General features: G+C 38.9%; 1 protein-coding gene and 1 long non-coding RNA gene across 6 annotated transcripts in view; one reads left to right on the forward strand and one right to left on the reverse strand.

Moving 5' to 3' along the window:
- Window positions 1-13,522, reverse strand: part of CNOT6 (CCR4-NOT transcription complex subunit 6) — a 36,187-nt gene that overhangs the window by 6,184 nt on the left and 16,481 nt on the right. For 3 of the 5 annotated variants that reach the window (XM_046900455.1, XM_040647192.2, XM_015293942.4), the window contains exons 2-9: window positions 9,496-9,609; window positions 7,513-7,699; window positions 3,747-3,832; window positions 3,199-3,303; window positions 3,042-3,110; window positions 1,774-1,931; window positions 1,103-1,257; window positions 382-536 (exon numbers count right to left, since the gene is read on the reverse strand). In XM_046900455.1, the coding sequence (XP_046756411.1) occupies window positions 382-536; window positions 1,103-1,257; window positions 1,774-1,931; window positions 3,042-3,110; window positions 3,199-3,303; window positions 3,747-3,832; window positions 7,513-7,699; window positions 9,496-9,607 (1,027 nt within the window). In that variant the 5' untranslated portion in view covers window positions 9,608-9,609. The remainder of the gene's footprint in view (window positions 1-381; window positions 537-1,102; window positions 1,258-1,773; window positions 1,932-3,041; window positions 3,111-3,198; window positions 3,304-3,746; window positions 3,833-7,512; window positions 7,700-9,495; window positions 9,610-13,522) is intronic. The other 2 variants (XM_040647193.2, XM_015293943.4) reach the window with 1 other exon arrangement.
- On the forward strand, window positions 9,527-10,259 carry LOC124417179. Its single transcript, XR_006931404.1, has 2 exons — window positions 9,527-9,666; window positions 9,916-10,259. It is a non-coding gene; the product is annotated as an uncharacterized LOC124417179 (long non-coding RNA).

Raw genomic sequence — 13,522 nt, forward strand, 5'->3', positions numbered from 1 at the left:
AGGAAAAAAAAATACCAAGTGTTTGAAAAGGATTACTAACATTTAGTTTAAGAGGGCTACACAACTCCTCTTGCAACTAAGTGCTAAGTGTCTTAGTTGATCCTAAGCATTACAAATAATCTAATATCAACTTATTCTCTGACACCTTTATGAATCTTGAAGCAGAATCCCTCAAACTGTAGTATTTTCATTTTCTTTTCAGCACAAAGTTACAGTAAAAAGGAAACTGGGTTTAACAAGTTTAAACACTGAATGCCTAGAGAAATTTATTTCCAAAGAGGATTTGAGGAAAAGACGCATGGTTCAAATGATGATATGGTTGTTTTTTTGTTTACTTTCATTGGTAAAATACAGTGCATTCAAAACTTAAACAGCACTTACATGACATTTCTATCAATTCTTTTCGCAGTTCTAATAGCACAGCAACTCCAATGTTATCTTTTGTCATAACTCTGTTCAGCATCGCTTCTGAGCCTTCTGAGTTTGCCATAGCCAGTTGATTGAACTCAACGGTATGTTTCTGAACCAAAGTAAATCTGGAAGAGGAACATCGTAATTAAAGCTCAAACACATTTATGATGAGAAAGTCTCAGCTCATCCCATAATCTCATAAAAATCATTTGCTGAAATCAGGATACTGTTCTTCTCGTGATTTTTTTTTAAGATATTAAGCTGACTTTAATGAAAACCTTTATTTTTTAAAAAGAAGGGGGAACTACTGAAAGAGTGCTTCATTTTGATTCTGCATAAGATTCTAGTTCAAACTTGCAAGTTTAACAGCAAGTAAATAGCTGCTTGTGGCATTGCTGTGGACACAGAGGAATGGAAGCAGAAGGATGGAAGGAAAACTATGACCATTGCTTGCAGTCTTAATTCAGTGATTTTTGAGATTTATTTTTTTTAAATAAGAATTAACATACAAATGTCTTTAATGCCTAATGGCAGTATTTGAAGCATAATTTAGTGAACTCCTGACTTGTTCATACCAAACAGCTACAAAAAGGGTGAGCAATTCCAGACTGATTTGCTTTTAGAATTACCAGAGAAATTGTGTGAAAAAGAGCAAGGCACAATGGAAGGCTTTACAAATCAAATCACTTACTTTTCTGTTTTGAAAAATATTGCACAACCATCAACATGTTTTCTTTCCTGTTCTGACATTGTCCTAGCTCTAGATTTTGGACTGAAGAATCCATTATAACCACGTTCTTTCAGTTCTACCAGGAAAAAACTGTAGTACTGCTCAGTTTCAACCTCCTATAAAGTCAGAACACAGCACACCATGAATCTGCTATTACCAAAACACACAAGACTGATATTATTTAGACTCTTCAGAAGTGTAAATCAGTTTCAAATTAGATTTACGGAAAAAAACAAAAACATAAGAATTAAGTACACTGAAGAATACAAATTTGAGAGCAATATTCGTATTTTAAGAAGAAAATATAAATGAATTTGTGTAATCCCCAGAGTTACGATTATCCTAACCCTTTTATTTGAAAACATGTCAATTATACCCTCACATGCACACACAAAGACACCCCCACATACATTTCTTTGATCAGCAGCTGCTGGTTCACATTCCAACTGTGTGGGCTGAAAAGCATTCTTTTGATGTCAAGCAGCAAATACTGCTCTGAACACCACTTCTTTTTTTTTCCTTTTGTATTCAGAGGGTTTTGAAAACATACCATTTACGGCAAATAGATTTAATACAGAGAAACCAGCACGTGAGAATTGAAAGGGAAAAAGAAATAACAGTATATCTTTTACCTGAAGGCTTATGATGTCAGCATTGCAGCTCAGGATTTCCTGCATAATGGCTTTTTTTCTGTACTCCCAGTTCAACGCCCAGGATGGACAGTAGCCGTACAACTGCCGGGTAGCGTATTTATCACAAAGTACGTTGTAACACATGACAGAGAACAAGGCTGCAGAACAATAATGTTACTTACATACTGATACGCTAACAACAAAAACCATACAATTATCTTCTTCTGTCTTCTGCGGACTTATGAATCGATGCTCCATTTGCTTCAACCAAAACACAGCACCTGCACCTATACTATAAAAGCATCTTCCAGTCCTTCCAGGAGGATAAATTACCTCCAGGTTGGGATTTCGGGTAGCCATTTACTAACATGTTTTGACTTTTGGTTTCTGCGTACAACTCTCTTATTGGTTAATGCAATATACAGCAGAAAAATGTACATTACATTAACTGGTGCATTACTGGGAAAAGCCTTGAACAAGGAGTTTCAAACAGGTTTTAAATAATCTATTTGAGGACTTTACACACCTTAGGATAGCCAGTGAATTTATCTTAGTTTGTACCACTAACTGTAACAGATAGACATAATTTCACAGATTCACAGTTAGGGCAAGGAACCCTTCCCACAAAATACAAGTATAGATAAAATAAAAACATTTTTATTTCCATCTCAAAATCCTTATAATTTACAAGAAAAGAAAAGAAACATCTACTTCTCAGCATTCATTTGGAATGGGAGGGATATAATGAGACAGCCTGGGGTAAGATTACAGGTATCCCAGCAGCATAATATTTGGTTTTGTTACATAGAAAAAGTTGCATGTTAATAAATAGAAAAGGCTTTATTTTAAGCAATTCATGCAGAAGAAATTAGTAAACAATTAAACATAACCTGAGACCAAACAGCAAGAAAGCGCAGAGTCAGATGACACATAGGGAACTTGAAAGAAAAATCTTTACCTTTCTGAGGAATTATGATCATGGTCTTCCATTTTTTATTCTTCAACAAATGCTCATTTAAGTCTGTTACAATTCAGCTAACTAATTCACGTTGGACAGTAATTTCAGTTTCTGTGAAGAGTATGCTAATTAAAAGGAAATTATAACAGAATCTGAAGCAGAGGTTTCTGCGTGGGATGGGAATACTACAACTGGCTGTCAGCACTGGGCAGATGACTGGTTAATTTAGGCTTCAAAGATTTTAGTAGCAGATAATAGAGATCAACATTTGATATAAAATGAATAAAAATTCCTTGAAGCACTACAGTACCTGTTGGCCTTGTACGGTCTGGTTCCTGTAACATAATCCAAGACCTTGGAGGTGGTTGTTCTGTTGAAACTATGGAAATATTTTAAAGCAGAGACAAAAGTGATAATCACATTTATTTTGCACAGCAGGAATAAATCTTTTAAGAATGATCACTTACTTCTTTTTGCAGTACCTGCCAAATTATCAAGCAAATAGTTCAGTAGCCTTCGCGTCCCATCTGGTTCCTGATAAAGGTTCAGGATGTCCTGCGTGAGTGGATTTCCTGCAAACACATTTACAGAAATGCTGAATGAGGTATACAGAGCCAGTACGAGTTTACTTATCAATGTTAAAAGCCAGCATCGCTGAGAGAAGATACTAAATCTATTATCTAACAAGCTTCATATCTCAGGTATTCAACCCCACAAAACACTGCTAGTGTAGCCTGTTACTGAAACAAGCACCATATCTGATCCCTGTGCAAGCAACAGAAAGCTTCTCGCTCTGCAGAAAAAGAGAGAAGCTTCTTTACACTTGGAGGATTTCCCCCAAGTGACTCTTGTTCCTCTCTTCAACAATTACTAAACAATGTTTATAAAAGCAGAGTAAGCAGCTACATCTGGGATTGCTACTCAGTAACATTCATGAATTAGCAGTCTACAGCCCTTACAAGGCAGGAGAGACATCATTAAACAAAGCACAGATACCAAGAAAAAGTAGTAATACCTTTCAGACCCAAAGTCTGTAACTGGAACAGTTTTCCCAGCTCAAAAGGTAAAACTCGTAACAGGTTGTTATTTAAATGTAGTTCCCTGTAGACAGAGTAACAATCATATAGGACTGAAAACAGACCTCGGTTTGTCTTCAGCAGCCTACAGTACAAGTTACTAAAAGAGAAACAATATACTAACAAACCACAACATAGGAAGAAAAAAATAAACAAACTCGAACACTGAACAGCATTAGGGAGATTCTGCTGTACTCACACACAGACAGAATGGGTATCACACTGAAGTAAGGAGGAAAGCGGGTGATTGGCGAGTTCATCTTAACAAGTCAGAAAGATCATAAACATTAACAATTACTAAAGCATTTAGTAACTACCAGTGATCAAGCAGTAACAGCTCTGACAAACCAGGCCGTGAAACAGCTCAGTTGTGATTAAAGGCCAAATAAAAGAAAATCATATTCCAGAAAACAAGTAAGCAAAAAATCCAGGACTGTGGTCGTACTACTAGAGCTAGGACATTACTGTATTAGTGCAGAGTTACAGTTCTTTTTGGTTAAGGTCTCTTGAGAACACTGGTTTACACTTCATAACAAAAGCAGTGTGCATGCCTCCCAGGTAGTTCATTCTCTCCGTTAAGCTGCTTGCTTTTGTCACACAAGCAAAGTGCACACCGATCTGCTGTGCACGCATGTCCAGGCACACACAAAAAAATTAGCTGTGCCTCTCACCAACACTGTTTGTTTTCATAACACAAAATACACCTTTTTTTGATTTCCAAAATTGCAGAACATACACAAGAGCAGAATTTGTGTCCGGAATTCTGACACTCCAATCAATTGGGCAGAGAAAAATGGATTTCTTAGCAAGCTTTCCAATTTCTTAAAATCATCCCAATCTGAGTTGAAGACTTTGCTCACAATTTACAATATAAATTTGCTTCCTTCAGATTTCTATGAAATTGCATTTGAAAAAGAAAGAAACATCTCTTCTTCCAGCCTTGCAAAGGTCAGCTCTACCTGGTTCTTTCCCAGCAGTGACTTTCAAAGAACTCACCCAGTTTCAGTGCAGATTTAGAAAGGGTGCTAAAAATAGAGGGGTTTGTTTCACCGATACTCTGAGGTGTGGAGCAGTAGAAGATAAAGGAGGAGACTGTTTTTAATCAGCTGGTTATCTAGAAATGGCAAGCCAGTACTGAGCTGACTGCCAGGCTATAACACACCTAGCCACCTGGTCTGTAGGTAATTTTGTGTGTTTTCTTTCTAATATGAAAATCCTACGGATGAAAACATGTATTTCAGCCTAACTCAGAAGCCCACTGTGTCAGTTTGGGGTTTCTCGGTATGAAAAGACACACAGCAGGTTAAAAAAAAAAGAGAAGATATTATGATATTATTTACAGAAAAAAAATCTGAAAACATCAACATTCCCAACAGTTGTCAGAACTTCCATAAACACTTAACGTTTAAATAGGTATTATTTTTAGGGATAACATTCCATGTGACATTACAAGGGTCCTAATTTATTCTTTAGGAAGGCATTTTTTCCTACAACAGCTTTTCAAAGCACTAGTGAAGTCTAAAAAAAAAGTTAGATTATATATGAATTACAAAACAATATAGGTTTTCTACATCTTCTTGTGGAAAATGAGTGAGAAGGAAGAATGGCAGAGTGGTAGGTATCATCACCACTTCTCTCTTGGATGAAATAATTTGTTTCCCTGATGATCTACGTGTGCATGGAACCCCTCCTGTACAGAAGAGATGATCACAGCAAATTCCACTAGTTCTTTCAAGTGTATCAAGAGAATCTGTTTTAGACCTGAGCTTTCCAAGATAGCATGTTATTTTTCCTCTTTCCTCAAAGATCAGACATCTTACTGCTCCCCCTGACACCTCTTCCTTCAAGTACTGCAGTAAAAAGGGAGATGCCACGAGCCTTGGCTGAGCTCTGCCATACAGCCCAAACATAGCTCTCCAGATGTGGGAGTTGCAAGACCTGTTACCAATTCTAAAGTGTGAGAGTGCAAATTATTTCTGTGGCTCAGGATATTAGCAATGCCCCGTGCTGAATTACCGTTAGTTTGAACGACTCCCCAGAATCTATGGGAAGCATCTGCAGTAAGAGCCAGCCTGAAACATAAAACTACAGCACAGCTGAGGCCTGCAGAGCGCTGTCACACAGGATGCACTTACGGATTTTTCTTCACTTTCACCACAGTGAAAAGAAATCATGGATCAGCTGCAATTACTGAGGACAGAGAGAGCGCAGTGGATTAATGCACTAGTTCTTCATGTCTAGAGATCTGGATTTCAACGCTATGTTTTTGTCACAAATAGAACACTAGTTTGATCCTAGGTGTTAGCTACACATTTCACATTCATGAGCTTTATCATTCTCTACTGAAAAGAGGTCTAGGACTAAGAAGAGCTCAAACTCCAGAGAATCAGAATAAATTGGGAAAGCATTGTGAAGATGGCATTGTATCTTTTGACACTACAGATGACTATGCAAAGGTAAGCTAGCTTCAGGTAATGAGTATTAATTTTATAGCAATACTGTAGAAGGAAAGAAGATGACTGATGAAAATAAAAGGACGCTGATGAAGTACAGAGATGAATTTGAGAACGTACCAGTAAATTTAGGATTGCTAGCTTACCATATCTGAGAAGTAGATAAAGGAGAGAAGAAAGCTATCGTAAATTGAGATGTGAACTACTTTGGAATTTGAGCTTTTGGTACCAATTTCCTCAGCTAGTTTAATCCTCCCCAACAGAGTGGTCTTTGCTAAAGTAGAATAAAATGCAATGACTAATATTTCTATGTACAAACTTGCTTGGCCTACAGTTTCATTAAAGCTGTGCTGGTGGTCCATTACTCCTTTTTCTTCTCCTTTACTTCCAATAAAATTCTAGTTACTTTTAGACTCAGGGATCTCTGGTCAACAGAGCTGACCATAAACATCTTCAAAACTAAAAGTAATAAAGTCAGTTGCTGGTTATAAACCTAACAATAAGGCTTTTTTTTTCCTGGTCAAGGGCAGAAGAATATTGCTTGTAGATATTTACCTTTATATGTCATTTATGTGTTTACATAACAGTGTTTTGCAAACAAAATGAAATGTTGCAATCTTAACTATAACACAAATACTCATTACTACTCATGTTTCACTTCCAAAAGGAGATATCATTCCATGAAAACTTCGAGGAGCTAAACATTGTAAAATTCAGTGAAAAAGTTGCAAATGGCAGATATTTTTTTCCTCCTTAATCTCCACAGGAATGTAGTTAAATTATAGCAAAGGTGGGAAGGAGATGATATTAGAAAAGTTGCACTAGTTATTAAACCAAGAGAGTAAGAAGTAATATTATTAGGAATAATGAACAAATAGGAAAAACAGTAGTTAATACAACTGTGAATGTTTAATCGGACTTTTTTCCTACATTGCAATGAATTAAAGGCAATTTTCTGTGTATCAGTATTTCTTAGATAACTCCAAAAAGATCTGTAGAAGAGTTTGGAAAGAGACGCATAGGGGAGGAAACCTGACTTGGAAAGACATAAAATGGGTGACTGCTGTCAAACTTAGCACTTCTAGAGCTTATTATGTATATATGATGTCATACATCAGAACAGAGTATCACAAGAGAACAAGTGAAAAAATCAGGAAGAAGGAATTTATTAATGCTTTTTGTTTTCTTATAACATCACTATTGCACCAAAATAATAGCTGAACAGCTTTAACTCCTGTTCAAACTCACATACCTGAGTGACACCATGTTTCCGAGCTCTGCTGGTAAACTGCGGATTTTATTAGAGGACAGGTCCAGATACACCAGATTATGAAGCTTGGCAATGTCTGAAGGAATACGGGATAAGGAATTGTCACTGAGATGCAAAGCTGTCAAATGGGTCAGTGTCCACAACGATGAACTTAAGCTTCTCACTTTCCCTGCGGAAGGAAGGTAAAGAAAAATGTAAAAAATAAAATCAATTAATCACTGATCTTATAGATTCAAAGAATGAAGCACTACTGTACATGAGACTGGGGAAAAACAATGTAGACTTAAGTTCTGAGCTTTTGTCTTTTCTCAAGTTCCATACAAAACAACAGACCTATTTACTGACCATCCCCTCAACACTTCATAGATGTTCAAGAAACATTTCTTCAATTACTGTTTATATTTGGGATATAAGATGGTTCTTCCCCAAGTTTACCCCATATTTCTGTGTAACATCTTTCAAACCAAAAATCTTTGTTCTGTGGCATCCATCCATCCAGGAACAGATAGGAGTACTATATTTGGGGTGACCAAAATGCTTGGTTGAGAACATGGATTTCCATCTGGCATTCGGCTGAAAGCTGAATACATCACTGCCAGAGGTTTTTTAAAAAGGTATAATTTTTGTATAAACCGAAAGGTGGAAACACGGATTCGTGTTACATCGTCAAGGCTCTCACATTGCAGCACACAAACTATGTGAGATATAATCAGAAGAAGGTCTCAAAACATTTCTTCTCTCCAAGATTTTTTTTCCCAGGAGGAGCTCTTTTTTCATTTACAAGAATCATCTAACTGTGCCAACAGCACTGAAGGAAGAGCACCACCATCAGTTTCTCTAAGGTTAAAAAAGTGTGAAAGCCTTTAAAAACCCCAACGTTAAAAACAACATCGTTAATTAATACACCAATGCATACACATAATAATTCCTTTATTATTTAAGGAAACAACTCACAGTGAGTGCCTGGGGAAAGCTACACTGATACATGTGTATCTGGAAGGCAGTTCCTGGTAACAAAACGTTTAATACAGGTGTAATTGTCAGGGAGCTGCAAGAGAGTGACTAGTACACAAAAGCCTGCAGCGAAGAGCTCTGAGATTTCAATAAAAGCAATTAAAGCATTTGTGGCTTTCTGTAGCAGATGACCAAGTATTTTGCAAGGAAAAGACAGTGTGATCATTAATGGAACAAAGACACTGTCACATTTTACTTTGCAAGGCAAATGCATACAATTCCTTCAAGGATTCATTCTCCTGCAATGCTCATTAAGAATTTTTTTGAAACGTTTTTAAGTACAAATCAGTATTTCTCTGCATTTTTAAAAATTCCATTAACTCCTCCCTCTCTCCTATCCTCTAAATGCAAACAGGTGACTGTGATCAAAGAAACTTTCGAGCTGAAAGGATTTATATATTCTCTTCACCACCACCGTTTCTCTTGGCTGGAATCAGTCTATAGTGAGATCACAAAGCATGAAAGGAAAGAGCTATTACTTAATGCATTTCCTAGGCAGAGGTAGCAGATGTCCAAGTGGATATCCAAGCCTAAATTACAGCTTCTTGAAGCAGCATTTAACCAGGTTTCTGCATCTGTAACCTTTGAGTAAGTACTGCTATTCACATGTAAAGGCATGTGGCACTTGAAGCAAGACACAGACTCAGTGATCTGGAAGGGAAGACTCTTTACAGTTAGAAGTCCATTTGCTTTCTATACATTTTTCTACTGAACAGCCATTTAGAAATACCAATCTTTTAAAGAAATTCCTTATTTAATCAAAATTTCAGCTTAAAGCCTCAGTTTGTTATTGCTTCTTCCAGTTTACCACTGAACGTATCACATTGAGCTTAGAACTTCTTTCCTACAGCTGTCTCATACTCCCTGTGTTACTCGTTCAAGCTTGTACTGTGCAGGATGCTCTTAAAATGCACTGAAATCTTAACTGAGGATCATTCTCCGTTTTCTCACCACTTATTTCCAACTCTGCCCAGTGTGATTTCTTTCCATTGGCTGCTTCCTCTGAGGACATAATTGTGTACATCCTCCGTGGATCAGGTGGATCGTACTTTTCCTTGGGCATTCCTGTCGATACAAAACGACAAAGGATTACGACATTTTATACGGAGTATTCTTTAAAAGGTAATTTCCATTTTACAGCTAAGTATTGTACTGGATGACTCCAAGTCTGCAGAACAACAGCGCTGTAATCCAAGCCTTAGCCCACTCTTTTGAGTCTAAAAACCTAATTTCTAATGTAGAGGTTCTGATCAGTTTCTTAAGTTTTACTGTTAAGCATCTAACCGATCTTAACTTCCCTCACTCTCTTCCTCATCGTTCCTGATAAGAAATTCAGAAACGTTTCTGATCAATGCTTCATTATTACCACAGCCCAGCGTGGACAGTGGAAGAGAACTGCCAAAAATTCCTCTAGGCAGAGCCCTCCCTCCAGCATTCCTGTCCAGCAGCAGATCAGTAGCACCTCCATGCACAGAGAAGGAATGAGAAAAAAGCATTGCTGTCTCCTCTCCACCTCGAGAAAAAAATATTTGGAACTCAGTCAGTTGAAAAGGGAAAACAGTTTAAGCATACCTTGATTTGTATGAATACTGTATTAACTTAAACGCTAGTTGCGTGTTTTAAGGTTACAAAGGACTCCCAATATACATCATTTTTACCACAAATAAAAACATGCTATTGCACAGTTCTTTGCATACGTAAGAGCTTTTATGGCAAAATCCCCCATCTTAAATTGAAGCATCCACAGCGAGAAGCACAAGCCATGAACCATACAAGTGATTTATGTGCGATAAGTTCAACATCAGTAGCTCAAAACCTATTTACAAATGCGTTACAAGCAATGCAATGCAATTACTAGAGCAAAACAAGTAAGAGCAATGCAGAGAAGAAGCCGTGCTGCTGACACCCCGATAACAGCCAGTTATCACACCTAGTAAGGCTTTCTACTGAGTCTTTTCTTCAGCCCTGGGCAAACTGCGTACAGCAGAAAAGCACTGCACTGCACTGGAGCGTTAACAACCAATAAGCCTCACAAGGCCATCGACCAGACCTACTTGCCACTTATTTAATGGAAATTATTTAACATGTTAAAAAACAGAAGAAAGCTAATTATGTGACTTCATTAAAACACGGTTATCCAGCTCCAAGTGCATACTGTAATGCAACAGCTCTTCTACTGATTCACACCTCTTCCCTTTCCCACTCCCACTGCCGGTCAGCATCAGCTCCAACCAGGGAAAAGAAATTCCTCTTTAAGAAGTGAATTCTGGGTAAAGCGCTGAGATTATAAACAGTGGCTGGGATGGAGTCCTTATAGAATGGCCATACCTGAGTTCTGAGGATGCTAAAATCATTAAGTGTTACGCTTTCCTCTTTAAGGTAATTAAAGTAGGTAAAACTCAACTGAAAATCAATAGAAAGGTGAAAACGTAACTTTACCTTGTAGTAGCTATCTAACGAGTGCCATCATAGATGGCAAAACAATACACGCAGCATCTCTGAAACTGCTACACTGAGCATGCCTTTCACAAAGGCCGCTCCCAGGCAGAGCGCTGCCGCCGTGCTTTTCCAGGGAGCGTTCCCCTCCCTCCCTCATCTGATGCATTCTCTTCCTGCAGCTCCTGCACTTAATAAACGTGCTCCACTTTCTAAAAACTAAAGCAGGTAGTACTAGAGACAGAAATCTCATTCAGTACGGAAATGCGAATACTCCCCAGAGCACAGTCAATCACATGCACTAATTAACAGACTTGCTGGTACCAGCGCTACATGGCTCCCTGCTACCAAAAGAGGATGACATACTTTTCCAGTGGGTTTTGTTAATGCACGGTAACACGACAGATGAGATTTAACAACTGAAGGTTTTAGCACAGGATATCGGTGAGCCCGTCCTGCTGGTGTCACCATCCGACCCATTCTCAGCATTCCTCTTTGACAGATTTCCCTTTCTCACTGCTGCATTTCAAAGTGCAAAGCCTAAGTGTAGGATGACCCCATAGCAGAAAAAGCAGCAAGCATGGATGGGGCAGCCTTGCTCAAGGAGCACTCCTGGCTGCGAGGAGCAGCACTGATGTGGGAAGGCACCCCACCACATCTCTGTGCACCTTCATCCATTGGGTGGAGCTGAAGATCTCCCAGGCCCTGACAGCCAGACTAAATGTGGGTCATGTTGGCCACCACAGAACACAAATGTGATGCCTTGAACTAAATTTCAGAACTGCTCAGCAGGGAGTAGTTGGATAAATCACTGCTTTCTGCAAATCACCGTCTCCTCTCCTTTCTCCACATCCCCCATTCCAAATTTAGAACCTGCAGAGGTAAACGTCAGATGAAGGGATACGGTTTTGTCAGACTAAAGCAACTTTAAGAGGCATAAAACAGTGCTGGACAGCCTTAAAGCCTTTGATAAGTGTACCTCTAATAATGCAACTTAACACTGTGATCATATACATCTCATTTTCAAAGGAGCTTACACCACCTGTACTTTTCAGTTGCACCAGCACAGGCTGGGGAAAGCAGCACTGAATACTCAGTGTTACACACACCACTTAGGTGGCAAGGGAAACGGTTTATCAACAGAGATGGGACACAGGTAACAGAATGCATTCCCCATGAGCAAAATTCGACGAGAGAGCATGTGATTATGTTTAAATGCAAATTAAACTGTTTACTGTGTTGTACCAGGATGTTAAAACTAAATTTAAAAGCTGAAACACGGAATTGCTTGAGAGTCGATGAGGATGACAGCTGCCCACTCCTACCCCGGTCACTCAATCCCAATACAGAATTAGCACTCCTAACCCCACAGGAGCTGAGCCAAACCAGGCTGGTGATGTCAAGAGCAAAAAGGATCTGACACAGGAAATCAGACTGGGAGTCTTCAACGGACACAATTTTATGCCTTTGTTTGCATGAACGCCTCTGAGAGAAAGAGAGCAAAATAGAAACAAAGGGAGGAAAAATACTGAAGATTGCCAAGTCAAGGGAGGCCAAACTGTTGGAAGAGCTGACAGTGGTGACTAATGCAACAAATGGACGATGGAGCGCTGATGTGGGATTCTCTCAAGATCACCAGAGACAAACCCAATTCCCACAGGGTTGAGTTGCACCTGTGCCAATTGCTGCCTGGCTCTCCAGGTTAAAGCAATGAGTGCAGCCAGGTGATTAAGAGCCAGGCTAGCTGTTCTAGAGAACTGTCCTGGAAAAGAGAAGGTGTGATTACCAGCAGCTGTGTGAGTGGGTGTGCTGCTCCATTAAGCAGGTGCTGCTCTGCTGCTGAAGAGCATTTATAGGCAAAGCACCAGCCTCACTGGGAGTGCAGGCTCAGGGAAAGTTAGTGGCCTAAAAAGGAAGAGCTGCCTGAGGGCCAAGCCATTTCTGCTATGGGGCTCTCCACATAAGGATGAGGGAAGACCACAGCCCAAGAAGCAGCCCGATGTAGTGGTAAGTCTCTTAAGCAAAATTAAAGGTGGAAGTTGGGCTACGGGGCAGCTAATGATCCAAACAACTCTAGAAGGTATTAATAAAAAATATGTCTGAACTAGAGAGGTGATAGTGGGGGGGGGAACTGCTTTGAGTGGCAAAGTAGGATATAGGATGACTTTTTCTTCCTCCTGTCCTTCCCTTTTGCTAGCTTTATGAAATCCAAAAATGGCAGGGAGCAGCACTTATTTTGATTAAGTAAAGCTTTTCTTTTTAAAAGAGAGAACAAAAAGCAACAGATTTACATCTGAAACACCACAGATAAATTAACTTTATTTCAAAGCTAAATGCATTAGGCAACTCCTGCAAGCCAAATCTACTATCCATCCTTCAAGTATTAAGTTCACTATGAGTATTAAGTTCCCCATAACATATTTCCTGGAAGTCTTAACTTCTTCTGTATCATATATTAAACCAGGCAAAGAAAACTTTTATTCTAAAGCTTTATATAAAACACTGAACCAAAGAAAGCAGTGTAAGTTAATATTTAGGTACC

This window comes from Gallus gallus, chromosome 13 (assembly GCF_016699485.2).
Source record: "Gallus gallus isolate bGalGal1 chromosome 13, bGalGal1.mat.broiler.GRCg7b, whole genome shotgun sequence".
Classification (NCBI taxonomy): domain Eukaryota; kingdom Metazoa; phylum Chordata; class Aves; order Galliformes; family Phasianidae; genus Gallus; species Gallus gallus.